The sequence below is a fragment of the Ostrinia nubilalis genome, chromosome 30 (genome assembly GCF_963855985.1).
Source record: "Ostrinia nubilalis chromosome 30, ilOstNubi1.1, whole genome shotgun sequence".
In the NCBI taxonomy this organism is placed as follows: domain Eukaryota; kingdom Metazoa; phylum Arthropoda; class Insecta; order Lepidoptera; family Crambidae; genus Ostrinia; species Ostrinia nubilalis.
The window spans coordinates 312527-337877 of NC_087117.1; the positions used below are offsets into that span (position 1 = coordinate 312527).

The 25351-nt window shown below is 36.9% G+C and overlaps 2 protein-coding genes across 2 annotated transcripts in view; both read left to right on the plus strand.

Moving 5' to 3' along the window:
• Window positions 1–11297, plus strand: part of LOC135085877 (RNA-binding protein Musashi homolog 2) — a 162801-nt gene extending 151504 nt beyond the window's left edge. The window contains exon 4 of the mRNA XM_063980661.1: window positions 2210–11297. Coding sequence (XP_063836731.1) covers window positions 2210–2896 — 687 coding nt within the window. The 3' untranslated portion in view covers window positions 2897–11297. The remainder of the gene's footprint in view (window positions 1–2209) is intronic.
• The window catches only part of LOC135086030 (GILT-like protein 1), a 121422-nt gene that overhangs the window by 31207 nt on the left and 64864 nt on the right, over window positions 1–25351 (plus strand). The window lies entirely within an intron of this gene.

The following is a 25351-nucleotide window of genomic DNA, read 5'->3' on the forward strand; positions in this document are numbered from 1 at the left end:
AATCAATTTAATTTCAAGCATAGATTCTTTTTGTCTATGACGGGTTTGACGTACAATGTGCACTTCGCAAAATGCGCACATCTCTACACGAATCTTGTACAAACAAACTCTTTACTAGTATAGAAAAGTGCGCATTTTTCAAAGTGCACATTCTACGTCTAACCCTCTTTGACTAAGATTGAATAGTTTTGAGTGTTGTTTTGTATTGTGTACCTTATAGGCCCGTATCTTGAAACGATGTTTAAGTATGAGTCTATATTCAAGATTAAACTCTGGCCTGTGATTGGTCTTACTTAATAACTGAAGTTTAAACTAATCACAAGTTATATTTTTTGCTTGAGTTAGATCTTGAACATCTTTTCTCAATATGGGCCTGTGTAGGGTCATAGTAACGTAATTATGATAATTAAGTAAACGCATAGTGATTCTAACATTTTTGTTATTTCTAAGTCATTGTATCTGTGAAGCGTTTATGTTGAATCCTTATTTACTTAAGTAGATTAGAAATGGACAGCTTGATTTAAACTGTTCTATACTATTTAATATATTATTGTTAGGAACACCTCTTAAGTCCAATGTGCATCTGATTAATTTAGTTCGGTCAGACGCAGAATGTGCACTTCGCAAAATGAGCACATGACTCAAAATGTGCATTTCGCATCTTCATCTTTTCATTTAATACGAGTGCTCATTTTGCGATGTGCACATTCTACGTCAGGCAGGCATCACAGGAGTTGCAGCAGTGGGAATGAGAGGTGGGAATAGTCCCGAAGTTATTTTTGTATTCTTAGCTACAGTTATGAGTCTTAGCATTGAATACCATGTCACTGTATTATTTATTATTATCCTAAATATACGAAACCACGATCCAATATAAACGCTTCACTTCCTACTCCCAAAGCGTTCCCGCGGCGAAGTAGCTAGGTTTCTTCGTATTGTTAGATGCCTGGTACTGAGTACTAACCCCGGTATAGTGTAGCAGTCTGTATGCAGAGGTTCACTGGGTACTGTGTGGTATACTGCATTCTTGCCAGTGTCAGTTAAAAATGGATTTTTTGTGAAACATTATTTAAAAATGGATTTTTTGTGGAATTTATTTTTGTGGATTATTCTGGTGCTGATACCATAAGTACTGTCCCTTTTTGGAATATCTGACCATTTTAAAACGCAGTACATGACGTGTATGACTTTCAAATCTTTTTTGATTTTTCCTTCAGCAACTCTACCTAGATACTACCTACTAAAATATAGTAACTTTTTGGACATATTTCGTAGATGCTTTGATAAATGCTTCCGGGTTTCAGAAATTCAGAATTCTTTTCCCTAAAGATCTCCTTTGATCAGAATTCCTCTTCACAAACTTTCACGCTTCAAAGCCAAAAAAACCTATGTATCAAAATAGTCCACGCATACCTCAGTGAACCGAACTGCAGTACCACACGGCTGTAGCCTCCTGTAGACAGATCGCCACCGCAATAGTCTAGGCCGCGGGATCGCTTCTGTACCGCTGGCCGCGCTAGGGTTGCGGACTGTGACACGCCTTGACAGTCTTGACACCTTGACAACACTTGGCAACTTCCTATGCTTTACTGGTGGTATATTATGGAATGGAGAATTTGATGCAATATTAGCAATCCAAAAAAAATTAAGATTTAAATAAAATTCACTTGATTTTAAAGATTTTTCTAAGGAATTGAGAAAAAGGTTTCTTAAAATACTGGTTTCCACCAAAGCGGAAAGTAAAAGAGAAGATATGAGATGTGTTTGAATAACCAATCACATTTCCGAACCGAAACTTAGTGGAGGAGTGATGTAGAAATAAAAATCTGATTGGTTATTCAATTTCAAACACATTACCTCCCCACTTTTGTGGAAACCGCGCCTTATAAAACGATGTTGCTAACTTTGAATCATAATTCATGATGAGATCGAAATAGGTTGAAGGTTTTTTCTTCTGTTACAAAAATAAGCTTCACTTTCAAAGTAAAAGTAGAACTTTTGAATCTGGTAGTTGTAGTTCTGATTGGCAAGATTTTCTAAATTCTTATGCATTAAATCGATTTGGACGTGTCTTGTAAGTGGTCACAGTCCATCACCAGGAAGTTGCTACGCGTTTCGTGCTTAAATATACAGAAAAGGCGTTTAACAGTCCGCTCTGCCTTAGTCCGGCCAGTATATACGGCCGCATACTTACCGAGGCCGCGCGCAGCGTTCGCGCGGCTTCGGCTTCATAACGTTCCAGGAGGCGTCGTCCGTCGACAAAGTGCTGGCTGTCCCTGTCCACACCCTGGACGGAAAACGCATCGACCCCAAGCACGCGACGCCGAAATCGGCCCCTCGCCCCGCCAAGACCAAGAAGATATTCGTCGGCGGCGTCGGACAAGACACTTCTGCCGAAGAAGTACGCGCGTACTTCTCCCAGTTTGGATTAGTTGAAGATGCGGTCATGCTGATGGATCAGCAGACCAAACGCCACCGCGGCTTCGGCTTCGTCACTTTTCACTCTGAGGAGGCAGTGGAACGCGTTTGCGATATCCACTTCCACACGATCAAGAATAAGAAGGTGGAGTGCAAACGCGCTCAGCCGAAAGAGGCTGTAGCGGCTGCACCTTTAGCGCTCGGCAAGAGGCTGGTTCTACGGCCGGGCCGTGGCTTGGTGTATGCCACTGGAGGCGTCGGCGCCGTGCCGGCCGTCGGCGCCGCTCACGCTTACAGGTACGCTCCCTACGCGCTGCCCACAGCCGCCGCCACAACCACCCTAGTGGCGCCACCGGCACCGGCGCCGGCGCCCGCTCTGCCGCAGTTCGGCGCCGCTTACTCTCTAGCCGGCGTCGACATGTCCTCGTTCCAAGGCGTCGACTGGGGCGCCATGTACGGACTCCCCATGTACATCTAAGCTCTCCGGCGCCACCCCGAAGGTTAATAGGCCGCGCTGCGACTTTTTCTTTTCACGACAGTTCCTATGTTTTACTTTAGGCTCGTCGGCTATCAGTATTGGCGTGTAGGCTAGCTCGGTCGCACGACCGTTTCAAAGATGACGCATTTTTTATTTAAGGTGATCTCAGATATAATTTAGGATGCGAGAGGAAGCAATCTCCCACTGTCATGGTTTAGTAGATAGTGCACGAACGTTGGCAATATATTCTTAACTATTATTTATATTGTAGCGACGAATGTATGAATCTCATTGCAGCTCTGTATTTTTTATTATAATAAGCGTATTATTAACGCGCTGCGACTCGTGACGTCATGGTTTTAATAGTGCCATTTTGTTCAAAGATGTTTCAATTAGTTTTCGATACACCCTACAAGCGAGCCGATCTCGTGGTCAGTTACATTTCAAATATGATTTTTATTCGATGACGTTTAATTAAGGACAGTTTGCTCAAATTTAGTATTGAAATTCCTACCTTAAATTGTGCCAAATCGTCATTTTTTGTAGGATGTATAAAATAATCTTCAATTAATATTAGCTATTTCGATTTCACGAGCTTATGTAAGATGGCAAACGCAATTTTACCGTAGAGCAATAACGAGTTGTAGTAACTGGAACGTTTTACAAAAAAATGACGTGAACATCGAGAAAATGCTAAAAATAGGCGTCTTTCGTGCTTTGTTGCGTTCAAAAACCGCGCTTTTGTGACCGTACATGACATTTCGTCATAATGACGCGCAACGTTGACGAAAATGACGCCTCACCGTCATAATGACGCCCATCACGTCACGGGGCGTAGCGCGCCTCACAGCTCACGTACTCTCACATACATATCTAACTGAGTAAGCAATTCATATACATAATATGTATGACTTATTTACGTAGATATATTTATAGTGTGGGCCGAGAATGTTGCAGTGGCATTTAAATATACGAAATATATTATAATATAATATATTATTTACAGCAGATTTACGTATATTTGCGCTTTAAAAGGTCAGAGAAGAGTTTTATTTTTATTGTTTGATTGTTTGATTATATTTAAATATTAATATGTATTGGCAACTTTTCGGTTAATATTTCCTTGAAACAGTTGTCTCTATTTATAGATATTTATTATTTTTAGCTATTTAATAGTTATAATTTATCAACATAGCTTAATTAAAAACCATCAGTCAAACCTGATGTCTCGCAATAATATTATGTAATAGACAGATACATGCAATATAAGTCATAAATCAAACTACTTCCACTTTAAGTGCCACTGCATCGTCTCAGCTATAAGTAATTAGTATTATAATTAGTGTAGCTGATACCAGGGAATGCGATATGCAACTAACACCGCAGCGTGTCAAATGACAATAAGCTATATATAAGCTGTAGACAGCCTGCCTTTGCCTGCGTTCCGTCGCCGAACCACCCTGGTCGTGGGTTATAATGACAACTATAGTTTAACCGCTGGATTGTGCCAATCGAAATCTTGCCAGACCACCGCGTTGGGCGCCATCTTTCAAGCCACCACCGCGTTGGGCGCCATTTTAGTCGGCATTTTACGTTTGAACGTGTATGCTTAAAAATTATTCGGAAGCAAAACTGTAACTTATCATTCAAGAAATAGTCTTGCCATCCCACCTAGTGAGGTGCCATTTTAGTAAGCAGAAAGTCTTAAAACAATTTATGACCTTAGGCTTCTTATAGACGCATTACAGCTGCATTAGAACTGCCAAAGCTGCAAAATTGGTAGTTTGGTGTTGTTTGAAACAATAGTTACGACTGCACGTTTGTAATTGCTTCAAGAGAAATTCAACTTCAATAAAACTGTAATAACTAACGCAAAAATATACAGTTAGCACTTTCAATACAATAACGCCAACTGCATCCAAACTGAAATTCTGCAGTTAGGAGTCCTAAAGCAGTCTGTAATAAGTCTCTTACCCAGTGTCAAGTGAAAAACGTGACCATAAAGTAACTACTGATGAAAATTTATCAAATATTAGCTTGCTTTGGTTTTTATAGTATACAAGGCAATGTAAACGCTAGTGGGACATTATACTTAATAATCTCAAACTCTCAATTACAAAACGTACTTAAAAGTTACTTAAAAATATATTTTACGTGAAAAATCATAGACAAAAAACATTAGACCTCTAAAAGGAATTGGTCAAAATCAAAATTCTAAAAACACCAAAAATGTGTGCAATTTATTCTAACATTTATAAATGTCTTATTTAATATGTTTCTATCCATGCCAAAAAACTGCTTTGTACTTTTTAAAAAACGTGACATTAATCCACCTAACTATCTTACATACATGTTTAAAAGGTAGATTAACTTTATACGATTTACATTTAAAATAACCGTTTCGTGTTTCAACTGTTTTTGGCTTTGACCAATTTCAATTCCGTTATTTTTAAATCAAAAAGAACTCGGAGCAGTCCCATTGGCCGTAGTACTTAATTTATAGTATTAATCGACGAAAGCAATATAAATCTTCTATCCTGTGATTAGAAAAGTATTATTAACTATATAAAAGACAAACAAATATATGGTTGTGTTCGTGCAATTCCTAGTTGTAAGTCGAAATTCTCAAGGACATGGTCCCTTAAAATTCAAGTACTTAAAATTTAGTGAGATCATTTTCTAATTCTGTATTAATAGATAGGTTTTGGTAATATATTGTTAGCGAAAATTAGCAAGTCTGCTCAATATTGGAGGTCTATCATAAGTATGGCGCGGCGACGCAGGCAAAGTCGGGCAACAGTGTAGAGTGCATGCGGTAGCTTGGATGGCCAGAGCCCTCCGCCGGTTCACCACCGTATCCTTGGCACGTGGAAATTCCTTCTCAGTGTTTTATTTTGTTTTTTTGCTAAATGCAAATATATTTTATCAGATTTTTTTTCTTGAAAAACTCGACAGCCTCAGGTGACAATTGAATCAAAGTTCTTGGTGACTTTTCTTACTTTCTTTTCTACCTGTTTGGTGACTCAGTGGTTAGAGCAACCGCTCAGCAAGGGATTGGAACTCAAGATCTTTCGCTTGCGTTGCCGGGACAGCTGTAACCGTTGAGCTACTGAGATATTGGTTAACCTGATTGGTAGCTCAGTGGTCAGAGCTGATGCTCAGCATGCGAAAGATCGTGATTTAAACTCAAGGCAGTAGATTTTTTCAAATAAAAATGTCTCCAGTTGACACCTGCCATGGTGATTAATTTAAAAATAGATAGTATAATTTTCCGGAAATTTTCAAGGGATATAATTGTGAAGTAAGAATTTGTTCCTACTTATTATTTTTAATATCTCAATATTGTTCGTTTTTGGAATTTTTTTATATTTCATGGCATTATTTTAAATTTGAACTTCCAAAAAAGTTACAATACGTTTTTTATTATCCAAGACAGGCAGTTTTTGTCAATTTTCTTCTTATCCAGTGACTATGAATCTCGTTGCAATTATTTTTTTGTTTTTATTTTGTATATATTTCCACGCGCCAAGGCTACCGAGTGCTATATCACATGTATACACATACCTGCCCTTATCATAGCAGTATTCTTAGCATAAGTAGGCTAGACCTCTTGAGATTATTTCGCGGGCGGGGCGATTCTGCATCGAATTTGTACCTTATTTTTATCACGGCAGCTGCTTTTATTTATTTATGTTTCTATGTTTGTTTTAACCCAAGCGGTTGTGTGTCATTGATTCGTAGAAGAGTGTTTATTAGATATTTATTTATATTTTCAAATTCGATCCCGGAACCGATCCGCCCGCCGCTCATTAAATTAAAACACCTTTTGTACATTAGCATTTTTTCCCCTGAAATTTTCAGTATTAGATGGTTGATAATATTATTGTGATGTCTGACTAGTAACCCTCCGCGACGACCGCTTGGTGTCTTGCCAAATATTAGATGGAGCGGCGTCCTTAGTATTGTACTTAATTTCCTTCGTAATTTATATGATTTCACGCGATATTTCACGTTGATGACAGTCGCAGTGAAGTATCGGATGAAATGGAAAGTATATTTTTTATTTTATTTTTTCTAAACACCCCTGTACTTGTTACGTTGGTAACTTGGTTTCGCTGTCGCTCGTCGCCACTTGCTCTCACGAGCGCGGCCGCCGAGCGACGGCAGTAGGCTAGCTGTAGATTGTATTTAGCTGAACTAGTTGGCCCGTACATAACTGTAATGGAGCACTTAGACGTACCCATTTGTGTCATTACATGATTATTATTAGAAAATACAAAATTGTGTGTTTTATTTCGTAGTTTAAATGCGTGGGGTAGATCTTTTGCTGGGTTGCGGTTTTAAGGAGCGTCCACAGTGTATATATTTGTATATAACGAGTGTGATTGGTTACATTGCTATTTATTAATAACAAAACGTCAATATCTAACAATGGCGCTTTGTATATTTGTTGTATATTAAATATGTTACACTCCGGACTCTCCTTTACACTTTGAATGCACGTTTTTTCCGTTTTTGAGTAGATTTGAGTGTGATATTTTGGAACTGCGAAAATATTTGCCCCACGGCGCGGTACCTATTCTCTTGGGGTAACAATGGGGAGACCACCAGATCGGTAAGTCTGCGACTCCGACGCATGCATGGGTGTATCCGGTTTACGGTATTTTGTCGCATCATCATTTCGCTACTGGGGCAGTATTAGCAAGCTGTAGTCGTCGATACAACAAAATTGCATGGAAGTATATTGAGATTTCATGTACTTGTGGTTTTTTAAGTTTTTCACATTGACTAATTATTTAATTTTGTTCCTATTGTTATTCAATTACAGTATGTCAGTAATTTCATGCTATTCATTTGTTTATTGTAGACTACACTTGGTATTATACACGGGTAGAAACAGATCATCGTATTTATTCTTCCTGGATACACCCATGACGGCATGTAATGTATATTTTAGATTAGAAGCGCGTCTTGTACTAACCTCTTCAACTTCGGCATGGTTGGCATGACTTGAACACAGATTCTTCCATTTGATAACTTCACTGTCAATTTCCAAAAGGCAATTGCCGCACGTTGGTTGTGAAACGTGCTATTAAGGCTCGCCTTTTGACGTGTATGTGATAGAATGAGACAGCGCCATACGAGTGAAAACGACGAAGGTATAGTCGACAACCCCAACTAGTCACATTCGCTTAGCTGCGTCCCGTTCTAATCCAGTACTGTCAAAAGGGACGCCGATGATGTAGTCACGTAGTTTAGGCCGAGTAGTGCTTCGCTTGGCCCTCGGTGGGTCACTCAAGTCTTCCTGGAGGTCTGTCCAGCAACTTGAGTGCATCTGAAACATCAAAAGAACATACTTGAATGTTGATCTTAGAAATGCCTTCTGTCATAACGAAGTTATACTTAGTTTCGCTCTATTCACTAAATTTCAAGCTTAAAGTTGGATGGCAGCTGCCAGTAAACATCCTATGGGATACAAACCAGGGAACAATGACTAACCAACCTTTATGTACCTTCCGTGACATTCTTCAAATAATTCCATGGCTATATCGATGATATCATCATAAAATTAGTCTAGCTCTTGCACCACACGAGTTGCTCGTCAGACCCACCGGTATCGTGAAGAGAATTCTTTTGCCAAATTCAGGCCAAAAATTAGCCAAAATTATCCAATTGTTTGCTCAATTTCTCATGCTGTACAAAATCGCGGCCACACGTAGAAGGATGTAGTATCGGGAGATGAATTAAGATGTAACAAAACATGGAAGAGACGTATGACTAATGCCTTTAAATTGTATAACACTGAAAACAAAAATGCGTTTTTAATATCCGGTAAGTTTGTACCTGAATCTATTTGTGTGACATACGTCTGTCTCTTCGTATCTACTCATGGCTTTGTAAACCATAATGCGCGGCCTAAATACTCTTTTGCATTATACATAGATATCTTGAACAGTTTTAATTCATCTCGATTAGGACATAGATAATGGATGCGACGTCTCGACAAGATGGCGGCCGTAATGGCGGGAAACAATGGCTGCGATGTATTTTCGGTATAGTTTCGCCAGACTCGCCTGTTCCACGCCACGTAGCTTAAGAGTGAGACAATAATCCGAGGACTATGCCAACGGACGCTTTTAAAACTTTGAACGATAATTCGTTGCCATAAACATTCCTCTCTAGTCATTTTTAGTTAGTCTATGGAACCATTCAACGTTGAGTGAGATACAGCCACAGCGACCCGACTTGCGGCTTTTATACCAAGCTAATTGGTAATGTAAGTCAAAATTTAAAGTTAATCTTATATTAAATTTCTAGGTTATAAGTGCGTTCGCTGGTCTGATCTCTGTGGCTACTTAACTAGCGGGAAAACTACAGAGTCTAATCTTGCTCAATACTTACTCTTCGAGTAGACGTAGATGGTTTTTATCTGATAAAGCTTCGCAGTAGTAATGTGCCATAAACGCAATAGCACGCTCCAGATGTGCTTCGAATCCAGACAATCTGGACCAAATGTAAACAACATTTAAATATATTCTTAAATTAAGGTCAATAATATATACATGGATTGAATATACAATTTTTGGATTGGTATAATATAAAATATGTTAAACAAGTAATAATATGTTGTGTGTTTTAATGTATGGCGATGCTAGAGTAGCAGTGTAGCGTAGAGATTTTGAGGTTTTACATATTATAATAATGATATAAGTAAATAACCGAAAGCAATAAATAACTTATAATATAACAGCACGCGCGCGCTGCCCGATGTGAACGCAAAATATTATAGGCACTAATGGACGACAATGAGCATCGATTGCCTCAGCAATAAAAGCTTTTCTCCTTCTAATAAAAAAAAACCATGGACAATTAAAATAATTATGTAGTCCAAAGGGTGAAGTTTCTGGCCTCTATTAGCCTATAGTCACGCTAGGCTTGTAGGTAGATACATACATCTGCTAGTTCAGTGTAATAACTACCCTCAAAATAATGACGATAAATTAATAATCTAACGCTTCATACAATCCAAATAGTATGGAACAGTTCATCTACCCGGTGAAAGGAATAAGCAACATTGGGATATACACAACGAATCTTCTGGTACAATATAATACTTTGTAGAAATTGGTTTTCGATGCTCATGCTTCTGTCTAACTGTAAGCTAAGCTAGAAGTTTGTATCGTTATTTCTTATGGGGCTAAAGGAAACTAAACAAAATTAGCTATGTTAATTAAAGATCGTTGGTGGTATCTAAACAGAGAGTTAAGAAAATGGAAAATATGATTAGGATTACCTACCGTGGAGAGATGATTAAATGGTTATAGCTTAGAAGACATTCAAAATAAAGTCCCCAAAGAAATAATGAACACAATTTGGTAACGTTAACATAAGGAATTGCACATGCTAAGGGAACGGCAGCGCGCGCCATTCTTAGATTTACTGATATACACACTTGCATACAATATAAATATTACAATATTTTTGTATAAATAGGATTGGTGTACTCAGTAGCGAGGTATTTGTACTTTAAAAGTTATTAATCGTGATAAATACGAACACTTGTTAAATATAAGTGAGAGTTTGTGATTTTAATCTCTTAGCGTAGGGCGTTTGCGCGCCACGTGCTTGAGGGCGTGCGGCCATGTTTCTTTTTTGACAGTTGACGAAATATGGCGGCACATCGAGTAATCATGACTTTGCAGTGCGATTTCAAAGTCGAAAACTTGGAGATCGTCGATTTAATGCTGTATTTTTATTGTTGCAAATGTATAACACCGCAGAGTCATCCTGAGGCAGTATTTAAACATTCCTTTAAGTATATTTTGGTCGTATTCGATTAATTGCATTTTATTTATTGTATGTAGTTATCCTATTTATCGATTATTATAGATTCATAGATAGAGATTTTAGTGATGGGCTGTTTTTATTTTATTACTCATTCACAGACTGCTATAGAAAATGTGCAATATTTAATGAATTCTATATGTATATTTTTTAATACCCGTAGATTGGGTTGGGGATTGGTAGCCGTAGATGCCCGTAACAACATGTATTACCCCGGCATAGACACGTTCGACTAAACACTTGCATCTGAGTCTATGTGACGGGAGTCGCTCTGTATACCCTGGCTTATGTTGTGATGAAGTATCATAATATTGAATGTTTTGTAAAAACGATACAATACATGTAGAATTTGTATTTGTTTAGCCTTTTTTGAGTAAAAATATGCTGTTGTATATTATTATTTTTTATTCAAAAAGGGTATTTAGTAAATAGGAGGCGACTCCTAGCGCCCTCTAGCTAGCGGACGCAGTAGTGCGCAACGCGCGCTCCAACGCCATTAAATTAACTATGGTTCATCCTTCACTTAGAAAGTTAGAAATAAATGGTGACAAACACAGCTGTTTTTTCATTTCTCGCTTTCGTTTCAGTACCTTATTTTAGTATAGTTCAGATTTTTCAAGTACTTTGACGGCGTAGTTTGCTTGAGCCCCACGTTGGGCGCCAAAAACAGTTTTTCATTTATTAGTTAGTGGAAGATCCGATTTGGTAGTAGTCATGTGATAGAGGTGTCTCCCATTGGGTAGATGCATGACGAAGGAGCGGTAGCGGGGAGTTGCATGATTGTCCACGCGGCGGCGAAGACAGAAGATCAAGACCACGACGCGGTGAGACAATACTGAGTTTTTTTGCTTTTAATGTATTTTGTATGCTGTTCATATTATCCAATTCAAGACATCACCCTTCTGGCAAGTTTATGGAGGATTGGGAAGGTATTTAGAGGTTTGGGGTGTATAAAAATCGCTAATTTCTTTACTTTCATTGAATTCTAGTCATAATCCTTAGTAAAATGTTAGCGTTTTGATTTAGTACCTCCTTATTATAACTTTGTGCTAACATAGTTTTTTTAAATCGTAATTTAGAATTGAATCAAGCGCGTCGCCATTTCGAAGCTACATCATACAAAAGGCGTCGCTTTTAAAGTAAAAAAACATCAGTATTGTCTATCGGAGCTGACTGCTTAGTTTTTATCATTAATTTCGAGTATTTAAGGTGCATCCCAGTAAATAGTTAAGTAGATATAGACTTGGTTTTGGGTGCTGGGCTATACATCGTAGTTGGGCCCCCGATTTCAAGACATGTTTTCTGTCCTAATGTACAATACGACCATTGATCCTTAGAAGTACCCTTGATCAGGTGTTCAGTTCAACTAAAATGCTCAAACTTAAGGAAAAGACTTAAAAAGGGACAGAAAGTATGTCTTGAAATGCGGCTTTAATTTGAATGATCATTTTTTGTTCACCCTAAAACGAAATGTGATAATCCCCAGGAAATGCCTAAACTTTTCGATCTTACGTAGTTCCGTAGACTTGTAGAAGATCTAGATTAAATGCATATCAGCTGAGAGATCCGAAGACACAATGTTATTGTGCCTTAATTTAGTTTTTTATTGGAAATATTAAGTTGAAATGTAGAATTCGGACCAAATATTAGTTCAGATTGAACATATTTTTTGTACAATATAATTTTTTCCCGTTAAATATTGTTAAATCGAATGATAACGAGTTAGTGGTTTTTCGTAGTGTATCTTAGTCGAATAATGTTATTGAAACGAATAATATACGATTAAAAACTTGTAGGTGAACATCCTAGTAGTACAAAATTAAAGTAAGTATTTTTAAACAGCATTTATTATGTCAATGACGAGTCTTCCTTTATATCGATAGACTGAAAGTTAGTCACCCATTGTATTTTTAATGATCCCGACTCGCTGGGATGCACTGGATTGAGTTAACCATAGATAATGTAAGGGCACTTGTTTAGATCTGTCAAAAAGCCCGCGAGTTTTGCTGTCAAGTTTCATTCACAGATTAATAACCGTTTTGAATAAAAAATAATTTATATTGAAGATCTAAAAGAGTGCTTTTTTATCCTGAGAGTAGTTATTCTCTCATTGTAGTGTAAACATGAGTGTTCAGTAGAAATAAACCCCAGTACAACAATAATGTACGCAGAGTGCCTAAACGTGTGACAATATCATTATCACACTTTGTTTTTCATAAATATTGAAATGAGTGAATCTTATTCATAAAAACACAAATTTTCTTAGCTGAATAACTACTTAGACTGTAGTTAAATATTTGTCAAAGATTATAACTCGTGATATAAACTTTTGAATAAGGTTTACGTGACCAAAGAAATTGGTAACAGAACTTTTTATTGCAATAGTTTTTTTTTATTTGAGTAAAATAGTCTAGTCAACTGAAGAAAGTTGTTATTTGAGGTTGAATTGGTATAAATTAGTTTAGGTTTTATTTGTTTTTTTTTTTTCTATATTGGATCGCTTTTTCGTTACGCTATCAACTCATATTAAAATTTTAAAGCTGCCATTTTGTAATTAATTATGAGATTTCCTATCGCTCAGTAATAATTTCAATAAAGCAATTGTTTGTTGCTCGAAAGTTCTATTAAAATTTTATGAAATTTAATTAGCAAATAAATTGTTTTCCTTTTGAACGAAGGTATTTCTTCATAATCTCACCTGATGGTGAGTGAAGATCTGGTGGAAAATTAAAGAAAGAAAGAAAAGTGCTTGAAACATGAGTTTAAATTACATAAACTTATCCTAGATTAAACTTAATAGAAAATGGCATTGAAGTAATTGATAGACGTAACAAAACAGCGAAAATTTTTATTTATTTTGTTTGAATTGTAAATACATTAGTGTAAGAAATTGTTATCGAATAATGTGTGTTTAATTCATGTACTGACGTTACGTATTTTAGGCATAATCCTAGTTCTAGGTCTCTCTTTACTTATTTGATCTTTGGAAGTTAATCATAGTTTTTTCTATCGATTCGAAGTAGATTTCTCTTGGAATTTTAACCGGCTTTTGGTGGACTAAAGCATAGTATCTGTTATCATTACTTAATAACATTAGATAAGTAAATAAATAATAATAATAAATCTTTAGACTACGGTCACGCACGCGTAAAGAAAAAGTAATTAAAAAACGCGCGGGGAAAAATGGCGGCATTGGAATTCTTTTTTTAATTGATTCATGGCGTAGAGATTTGATAATTTATCCATCATAATTGCATACATGCAAATGACAATAAATACACATAGGAAATGTTTTAGTCCACAAAATGTCGCTTGTAATATTATATTTGAACAAAAGTGCCCCACGAATTTGTCTAAATAAGCTCATTCATAATCGAAAATTGATATTTACATTAATTACTTATTACTAGACGTAGTTTGTGAAATGTAATTTAATCGACAAGAATGTATAGATTTTTTACTATTTAAAAATACGTGCGTATTTTCCAGTGATCATTTTTAAAATTTGTAGTAGTGAAATGATCTTAATCTGTAGAGTTTGGAGTTTTAAAAAGAGAAATATATCGCCTTGGTTGTACTATTAATTAATTATTTCACGGCAATAAATATAAAACCCAAAAATCTTTTTGCTTTGCCCTAAAACCACCTTGTTGGCAGTTCTTCCTTATCCCTAGACCTCAACTAGAAAGATAGGGTAGCTGGAGATTTGAAATTGATTAGTCTTGGTTTGGTAGCCTATTAGAGGAAGGTACCTGAGTATCCTACCTGCCGTATTGATTTGTGATTGTGACTTTGTAGGTTGGTTGGTAAAGTCAACTAGAAAAGTATGAAATTACACTATAGTTAGTCGATTTCCACTTTATAAAAGTTAGATAATATAGAGGGAAATTATGTAATCATCCCTCTACCGTAGGTACCTATGAGATGTATTGTTGGTACAGCACAACACCTACTTTTCCCTACACTTATCTCCCAATATTCATTTTAATAGCAAAATTCGCTAGCTGCCTTATATCCACAAAAATAAACATAGATCAGCAGGCAAAAAGGGAACGAAGTAGTTTTCTGTCGACTACGAATCGGATGAAATTTTATTTTCTAGCCTAGCCTAGGTGTTCCTACCTTGCTAATAAAGCTAGGAAGTCCAAATTCCTTAGGACTAAGTAGTTTAATCCCAAAAGAAGAAAATAAGTTTTTCACGACATTAGGAATGATACGGCCATATCACTAGTTCTTCTCATAATTTGGTCAACGCGGCGCGGTTCTCTTGAAAAACTAAAATCCGCATACAAAGGGAATCCTATTTAAAATTACTTTATCCCTACAAACCTACCATACATTTTGTAAAAACGGGAGAGTGCCTAAAAAAACATAACCCTCCTTTTGATACAGGCGGGTAAAAATAAAATCATTTTTGCCTCTCGTCAGAGCCTGACTACCCTGTAACTGTCCATAACATTTGTAATTTTCAAATTCAAATATTAATCAGGGCCTCGATCAGCTGACGTACGCTGTTTTGATCAAATCAAAGAAGCGCGTCTGGATTGGAGACGTTAAAAATTACCGTAAACGGTTCTCAGAGGGCCTAGTGTGTTTTCATCAAACGCGCTCACGTGAGCGCGTCTCAAAAAATTACATAAAATGTATGACGAATTGTACAGCGCCCCAAGCGGGAAACGTTCAAAAACTAAAATTTTCATACCTTGATGTAAACTCACACTCAGCCCACAGACTACAGTTGGGCCATTTTCAAGCGGGAGGGTGTTCTCACACATTTTATCATTTTTCTAATGGACACACACGAGGCTTTTGCATCGTATAACGTCTAACTACACAGGTGTCCCAATATTTTTTAATATTAACTAGGTAATGTATACCTACAAATCGCCAAATTAATTTCAAAAACATAACCCTCTTCTGGCGCAGTCGGGTAAAAATTGATTTCGTGGACCCTATCTAGGTACTAGCCGACTATGGTGTCAGCAAAGATTGTATTGCCAATAAATAGGAGGTACAACACAAGCAGTAGCAGATTGGAAGCCTCCCAAAGTCTACCTAGTTTCTTCAGGAAACCTACGAAGAGCAGTGCAATTATTATGGTTTTAAATAAATGAAATTTAATTTTACTTGTCGTTTTATTTTACGATTTCCTCTAGAACACCACCTTAAACACATTTTTTTACATAATATTATCCTGAACACACTTATCGAAAACGAGACAGGTAGGTATCCCTATAATTAATTAAGTATGTGATAACAATGCACACTGCACACTGTTAGGGTAACTATACTAGGAAGAAAATAAAGTCGACAAGAGGAGAGAGAGGAAAAAACTAAAATATTACACAAACAGGAGAGGCTAGGAATATGTGCGTTCCCTTCGAGAGGCCACTGTGGAAAACGAAGGTTTCGTATACATAAAGATTTAGCAGAACCTCTAAAACAAATGTAGCCAGAATGATAAATTTGTAGGTGTTGTAAGTTGGACGCTACAACCCGCCGAATGTGGTCCCTCAGATGAACTATGTCAAATACCAAATTACTGAATCTGACCAAATAAGATGATTTTCATGAATGGTAATATTTAGGAGGTAAATCGTAGGGCTACATACGAAAATAAGAGCTCTGGATAGTTACTGCAAATAAAGAAAATCCAATCAGACGATGGGCTCTCAGTTCACCAGTGCACAAATTTTACTTTAATGCTACAAATTGGAACTTGAGACTAAGTTTCTTTGGTAAGGTTTTAATTTTAGCAGAAGTAGCCACAATGCTACCCTGAGAGTACAGGGTTTATATATTCTACTAGTACAGAATAAAAGCTCTAGTAAAGTGAGCCCTCGGGCCACACGTTTCAGAAAATAGTTATCATATTTAGAGACAAGGTGGAAGGTGTATTAATTTACACATAATAATATAAAAACGTAGTCATTTCGTAGTACAAACTTGAGTATCTGTGTGGTGTGTAAATATTTCCTTTCTTGAAATAAAACGGACTCATTTATGTGTGAACAAAATATTCGTATTAGGGTAACCACACATCAGAAAATTAATGGATAACTAGAAAAAGTGCCCCTACACAACCTATACCATGATTTAAAAAATTCAAGATAAAGTTGTACTGTTAAACATTTCTATAAATAGAGCATAATAAAAAAAAGTATACTGATAACAAAATCACCATGTATACAGGGCGATTTTTACTCAATTGTCGAATTCAACTCGGCTGGGCAGCGTCCGCCGGGAAGCTTCGCGATATTCTCACGTCCGAAATACCGCAGTGTCTTAAGAACTGTGCCACAGCGTACTGAAGGAGATAGCCGAAAGTGGGGATTGTCCACTGATCGGCCACATGCTCAGCAGGACGAGGTCGGTTTTAGAAATAAGATACTAACATTAGCCTAAGTTTTTACTAACATTTATGGATCTCTGTTATCTGAATTACCTAAATACTTTTATTTTATTTTATTTATTTAAGACTGACCAGTGTGTGTTGCCAGTGATGGTATACGGATCTGAGACGTGGTCGTTTACTATGGGCCTCATGAAGGCTCAAGGTCACCCAAAGGGCCATGGAGCGAGCTATGCTCGGAGTTTCCCTACGTGATCGAATCAGAAATGAGGAGATTCGTAGGAGAACCAAAGTGACTGACATAGCCCGCAGAATAGCTAAAATCAAGTGGCAGCTTGGGCAAGGCACATAGCTCGTAGAGCTGATGGCCGCTGGGGCAGGAAAGTTCTTGAGTGGCGACGACGAGCCGGAAGACGTGGCGTGGACCGACGTTTTGGTGAAGGTCGCGGGAGGTACCTGGATGCGAGCGGCACAGAACCGGCCATTGTGGAAATCTTTGGGGGAGGCCTTTGACCAGCAGTGGACGTCTTTTGGCTGAAACGAACGAACGATTCACTGCTATTGATTAATGAACCGCGGCATTAATCGATTTTGTTGTATCACAGCTCTAAATCTATTCCGTATCTCACAATGCGTAGGTACTTTAAATAAAATTATTTTTACGTCGTACTTACCTATTTAATTAAAATAAAATCAATAGACTCGGATTTATCTCAAAATACCTCTTAGGCAATAGTACAGAATACCTACTTATACTTTAGTTTTGAGTTTCCTAAAAAAATCGACAATGTGGTTAACATACACAAAATCATTACGGAGAATTTAAGAAGAAAGATATTTCTTTAAATACTTTATACAGCAATAATATTTGAATACAATTTTAAACTGCAAATTTTGTACATAAAATGGTGTAAACTATTTTTATCAAACAATGAGTTGGGCGAGATATTTATCATAGAATTGGTTTTTAGCGTGTGTTCCGAGGGCTCACTTTACTAGAGCTTTTATTCTGTACTAGTAGAATATATAAACCCTGTACTCTCAGGGTAGCATTGTGGCTACTTCTGCTAAAATTAAAACCTTACCAAAGGAACTTAGTCTCAAGTTCCAATTTGTAGCATTAAAGTAAATTTTGTGCACTGGTGAACTGAGGGCCCATCGTCTGATTGGATTTTCTTTATTTGCAGTAACTATCCAGAGCTCTTATTTTCGTATGTAGCCCTACGATTTACCTCCTAAATATTACCATTCATCAAAATCATCTTATTTGGTCAGATTCAGTAATTTGGTATTTGACATAGTTCATCTGAGGGACCACATTCGGCGGGTTGTAGCGTCCAACTTACAACACCTACAAATTTATCATTCTGGCTACATTTGTTTTAGAGGTTCTGCTAAATATTTATGTATACGAAACCTTCGTTTTCCACAGTGGTCTCTCGAAGGGAACGCACATGCTAGGAATCCCTCCAAATTGTACCTCCTAAAGTTAGGGTACAAAATATAGGGCCGAGTTGCACCAACTTACTTTCCGTAAGTTTAACAATAACCGGTATTTTATATCCCTCCATAGCAAGTGGACAGATTCGCAACTGGACAGATTCTCAACTGGACAGATTCTCAGGTGGACGGATTAGCAACTGGACAGAGTACAGTCATGAGCAATGAATTATAGTTAATACATTGAAAGACTTTATTTATAGAAAATAAAACTAAACTAATTCAAGTAAAAAAAAACTTTTGAATACCGGGACAAAGGATGATGGGCACAAATGTATGGAAAGTGGTATGTGCATGTGGATTGAGTGATCCTTGCTTCAATCTTAACAAAAATCGAGGAAGTTTTACTTAAAATATGTTAAAACATTGCGATGAAGTTTAAAAATTTGTTAAACCTAAGATAAAAATGTTATGGCCAATAAATAGGAGCACTCATACCGCACGCTTTAAGAAAACGTCAACATGTTTATTTCAGAAAATAAAGCCTTTCCACTTCTTTTTATAGTATTGAAAAATTGTTAAGAATATGTTAAAACTATTAACAAATTCAGAAATTCCTTGCACGTCCCGTTCCAAAGTTATGACGATTATTTAGGATCACTCACACCGCACACGGGCCGTATGAGTGCTCTTCAAAATAATGACTTTTTATTAATAAATACGTTTTATTTCTGTTGGGAAATGTGTGCAAACTGACGAGCGAATTTGTTAAAGAATAAGTGTGACAAAATTTAAAAGCTGAAGGAAGAAATTAACCTTTATTCTTTCCTCCAATATGCCGTGTGAGTGATCCTTACTTTTACCTCTATCTGCTCATATGTAGTTCGTAGGCAGACTGAGATAGTATCTAAAATTGTTAATTGTTTTTAACAATTATTTGGCATATATTTTGCTTTTATTAAGGTCATAATTTAAGAAATATCAGGCTTAGATGATTCCTAAAGGAAAATGTTGATTAGGGTACATATGATTTTTTATTTTGTGAGACTGTTCCGATTCGTCAGACGTGACAATGCAAAACCAATGCAATCTAATATGTAGTAGGTTTAGGGGCCTCCGCTAAAACTCGCGGGGGGCGTCCGTCGCCGCGGTCGGCAGTAGCGCGAGTTTTAGTGGTTTACCCCTACATCTTGAATGATAGAAATAAAGAAACATTAGGTACAATTGTTTATAGGATTGAACTCAAATTTGACTTGTATATGAATTGAGAAAGATACTCACGGTTTTATTTAAATGAATTACAAATTTCTCAACAAAACTGTTTTTTTTGGTTGGACTATAAAATACGATAAAATAATATTATTAAATCTCACATGTAAACTTCCGATGAATCGAAACAGTCTCTCAAAATAAAAAAATCATACGTACCCTAATCAACATTTTCCTTTAGGAATCATCTAAGCCTGATATTTCTTAAATTATGACCTTAATAAAAGCAAAATATATGCCAAATAATTGTTAAAAACAATTAACAATTTTAGATACTATCTCAGTCTGCCTACGAACTACATATGAGCAGATAGAGGTAAAAGTAAGGATCACTCACACGGCATATTGGAGGAAAGAATAAAGGTTAATTTCTTCCTTCAGCTTTTAAATTTTGTCACACTTATTCTTTAACAAATTCGCTCGTCAGTTTGCACACATTTCCCAACAGAAATAAAACGTATTTATTAATAAAAAGTCATTATTTTGAAGAGCACTCATACGGCCCGTGTGCGGTGTGAGTGATCCTAAATAATCGTCATAACTTTGGAACGGGACGTGCAAGGAATTTCTGAATTTGTTAATAGTTTTAACATATTCTTAACAATTTTTCAATACTATAAAAAGAAGTGGAAAGGCTTTATTTTCTGAAATAAACATGTTGACGTTTTCTTAAAGCGTGCGGTATGAGTGCTCCTATTTATTGGCCATAACATTTTTATCTTAGGTTTAACAAATTTTTAAACTTCATCGCAATGTTTTAACATATTTTAAGTAAAACTTCCTCGATTTTTGTTAAGATTGAAGCAAGGATCACTCAATCCACATGCACATGAAAGTGGTGGGTTTCTTCGAACGCAACCAGATCTGAGGCTAGTGGCCATAGTAAATTAAATTCATAAATTAAATTAAATTAAATTCATAAATTCATTTATTTTTGCAAATAGGCTTTTATAAAGCACTTTTCCTGTAGTAAATAGTGATAAAAACTTCTACTTATTTTAGTATCAACGATTTTCGATTCTTTTTTAAATAACTGTAGAAACAAAAAAAAAACCGGCCAAGTGCGTGTCGGACTCACGCACAAAGGGTTCCGTACCATTGATTTATGAAATTATTATTTTTTAATTTAAGTTATTTGTATGAAAGATTACGCGGTAATAAACGGTTTACGATTTACGAGGTATTAAAAAAAACTACTTACTAGATCTTGTTCAAAACAATTTTCGTTAGTAGTTTTTACAGTCATCATATGTTTTTTTCAGATTTTTCATTTTCTTATTTTAGAAGTTAGAGGGGGGGGGGGGGGGGAGGGCAACTTTTTTCCACTTGGAAGCGTCTGTCACGCAAACTATTCGGTTTAGAAAAAAAATATCTTAGAAACCTCTATATCACATTTTGAAGACCTATCCATAGATACCCCACACGTACGTGTTTGATGAAAAAAAAATTTTTTAAGTTTCAGTTCTGAGTATGGGGAGCCACCAATATTTATTATTATTTTTTTATTTTTGCATCAAAATCTTAATGCGGTTCACAGAATACACCTACCTACCAAGTTTCAACAGTATAGCTCTTATGGTTTCGGAAAAAATAGCTGTGACATACGGACAGACAGACAGACAGACATGACGAATCTATAAGGGTTCCGTTTTTTGCCATTTGGCTACGGAACCCTAAAAAAGGGATAGCACACTCATACAAGCCGCGTGCGCGCAAGCGTGCGGTGCGTTTGAATGAAGATAACTTTTTTTTTTAATGGCAACCAAACCTCTCTGGGAGGTTTATTTCTGCCAATGTCGAGTGAAAAATAATTGACATAGTTATCAATAGAACGTGGGTGTTTCAGTTCTATTGATTTTTCATGGATTCCGTGGAGTTAAATATGCCCGTAAGCAGGTTTCGAGACGCCACCGGGTCCAAAGCGGGTTGTTCGTACGAGTATTTCAATGTTTTTTATAATTTATCACTTCACTGCACTTTAGAACACAAAATAACACCAAATTTGTACACTAAAGTCCATTAAATAATAAATTGAAACCATTAAAACAGATCGACCATGCTTCCCGTTCAACTACCCTCCACGGAATCCTGAAGATAACTTACTTCCCTTCTTTATACTATGTCACTAGCTTATTCAAATAATGCATTACATGATATAGGTTCAAATTAATATTACACAAACTACTGTACAGGAGGTTGTTTTTATGTTATGGACTGTACATGTCCCGTCCAGTTGCTAATCCGTCCACCTGAGAATCTGTCCAGTTGCGAATCTGTCCACTTGCTATGGAGGGTTTTATATTTGTAATAACGTTAACCAGTGATTTTAGTATGGAGTTTGACAGATTTTTTACGTTTTGTTAAAGTCAAAGTGAGATGGTGCAACCCTTAATGCGATGGGGATTCCTCTGCCAGTTTACCTTCGGGGGGGCTCCTCTAAATAGAAATCTGGAGAAAACACCAATCACAACACCACAAAAATCACGTACCTAGTTACTTACCTAAAAAATGAAAGAGGACTAGGAAAAAAGAAGTAGGTCCTACCAAGCAGTGTGACAACGGGAATATAATAGGGGGAAAAATTACGATGATGACCTAAATCTGTATTGAATCCTACTAATATTATAAATGCGAAAGTTTGGATGTCTGGATGTTTTTTACTCTCACGCAAAAACCACTGAACGTGTTGTGTATGTGTACGAGGTAACAGTAAACTCCTTGTATATCAATACGGGTTTTATTTGACTTTGTTACAATTTACAATTATTTAATGTACGACCAATATGGAGTGCAATCCAGAGTGAATCCGTGGGCGGAACCGGAAGCCGCTAAGTTGTCAAGTCCGAGATGCAATAGCGATAGGGCTCTAGTCCTAGATGTATTTGAGATAGGGCGGTATCTAGTGGCCAACATTCTCTCCCTTGTTATTTATAGGTTCAGTCGTTGCGGCTGCCTAATAGTTCGGCCGCTCCGGCGTAACACTGTTTCTCTTGCCGGCTGTGGAGGAGTTAACACGGTCTCCTGCAATACCGGGCCTTGAGCATGCAATCCTCCACCACTCATTTCACTTGTCATCGGTGAAGGTGAAGGTAAAGATGGTGTGGCACTTGCCCTCGGTGAAGATGGTGTGGCACTTGCCCTCGGTGAAAACGGTGTGGTGGAGCTCATGTGTGTAGACTGCAATACTTCTTGCGGTTCTCTTGGTGCTGACAGGTAATTGTCCGGTGTATATGAGTTACTTTCCATGCATGCCGATTTCAGTATCTGATCAACATGTCTGTGGTGTATCCTTCCATCTACCTCTACTTCATAATGTAGTTTTCCTCTTCTGTTTATAATATATCCAAATCTCCATTTGTTGTTATCATACATTCTAATTTGTACTCGCTCTCCACTTTTAAATTCTTTGTTAAAATTTTTCTCTTCATTACTGTCATTGTTTATCCTTTCATATGTATCTCTCTTTACCAAGTCTATCTTCGTTCTGTATATTCTTTTAAACATCATCTCAGCCGGGCTCAACCCTGTTGTGCTATTAGGAGTTTTTCTATACATTATAAGGAATTTGGATAATTTGTCTTGTAAAGATCCTTCTTCATTAACCATTGCTTTCAGTTTGTTTTTCAGCGTTTGCACATATCTTTCTGCTTGGCCGTTCGTAGATGGGTGAAAAGGAGCAGTAAACTTGGCTTGGATTCCATTTTCTTTCAGAAATCTTTGCATTTCTTCCGATTTGAACTGTGTACCATTATCAGAAACTTGAGTGATTGGTAGACCAAAAGTAGTGTATAATCTTTTTAGTATATTTATGGTAGATGTGGCAGTGATAGAGGTAGTAGGTATCACTTCCAGCCATTTTGTGTATGCATCCACCACTACAAGAAAATATTTGTTCATGAAAGGGCCCGCATAATCTATGTGAATACGGCTCCATGGCTCTTTTGGGTATTCCCAACTATGTGTAGGTACTTTGGTTGGGTTTTTCTGCATCAAACAACACATTTTGCATTGTTTTACCATATTTTCTATGTCTGCATCTATATTTTTCCACCACACATAGCTTCTGGCTAATGCTTTCATTTTTACAATCCCTGTATGAGCTGTATGTAGTTCCTCTAATATTTTTGGTTGTAATTCTTTTGGTATAACAATCCTTATCCCATAAAAAATGCAGTTATTTTGTAAAGAGAATTCATGTAGTCTCTTAGGGTCATGTATTCCTGATTGTATGTCCATGTATAGTTTTTGAAGTTGCTGGTCTCTCGCTGTAGCTCTTTTTATTTCTTGTAATGTAATGGGCATTTCTGTAATTTGGTTCAGGTAGAATGCATCATCATCTGTCAGTTTACTTTCTGCTACTTTATTATTATTATTCTGTTGCAATCTTGAAAAATAGTCTGCGTTTGCATGTTCTGTTGTTTTCCTTAGCTTTATTGTATAATCAAATCCTGCCAAAAAGTTTGCATAGTGTACTAATCTTATCGCTGTAGTTGCAGGTGTCACTTTTTCTGGGTGTAAAATTCTAGCAAGTGGTTGGTTATCGATGATCAGAGTAACTTTTCTTCCATAGCAGAATTGGAAGAATTTCTTCAATCCCCAAATAAGTGCTGCTGCTTCTTTATCTAGTTGGCTGTAGCCTTCTTCCGCTTTAGTTAGGGATCTTGATGCAAAAGCTATTGGTCGCTCAGTTTTGTCTGGCATGATATGCGATAGTACAGCTCCAAATCCCATTGGTGATGCGTCAGTGGCCAGGGTTACTGGCAGATTTACATGATATGGTATCAGCACTTTTTCTCCACATAGCTCCTCTTTGAGTTCTTGAAAAATCCTGTTGCATTCCTTTGTCCACACAAACTTCGTGTCTTTATGTAATAGTTTATATAGTGGATTGAGCTTTGAAGCTAGGTTTGGTATGAATTGTTGGTAATAATTTATCATACCCAGAAATGTGCGAAGAGATGATGTATCTGTTGGGCACGGGCTATTCTTGATATCATTTACTTTTTCCTGTGTCGGGTGTAGGCCTTTTTCATCTATAACGTGTCCGAGGTAGTTTACCGACTTTTGCATGAATTGACATTTCTTCCTATTTAAGTGTAGTCCGCATTGTTGTAATTTCTGGAATACTCTTCTAATTCTTTGTAGTAATTGTATGTATGTAGCTCCTTGTAGGGCAATGTCATCAAAAAAACATGCTGTACCTTCCATTCCTTGAAGAGTTTGATCCATGTATCTTTGCCAAATATTGGGTGCAATTTTCACTCCAAACATTAGTCTTTTGACTTTATATGTACCTTTGGACGTACTTATGGCTTGCATTTCTGCTGTTTCCTCATTGGTTTTCATGTGCAAGTACGCCTGGTTTATGTCAAGTGTGCAAAAATATTTTCCTCCACTCAATTTCGCAAATATTTCCTCTATTCTCGGTATTGGGTAGTTATCACTTTCTAGGCTTTTATTTAGAGTTGCTCTGTAGTCTGCACATAATCGTACCTTCCCATTTTGTTTCATTACCGGAACTACTGGAGTACCCCATTTTGAGTAGTTAA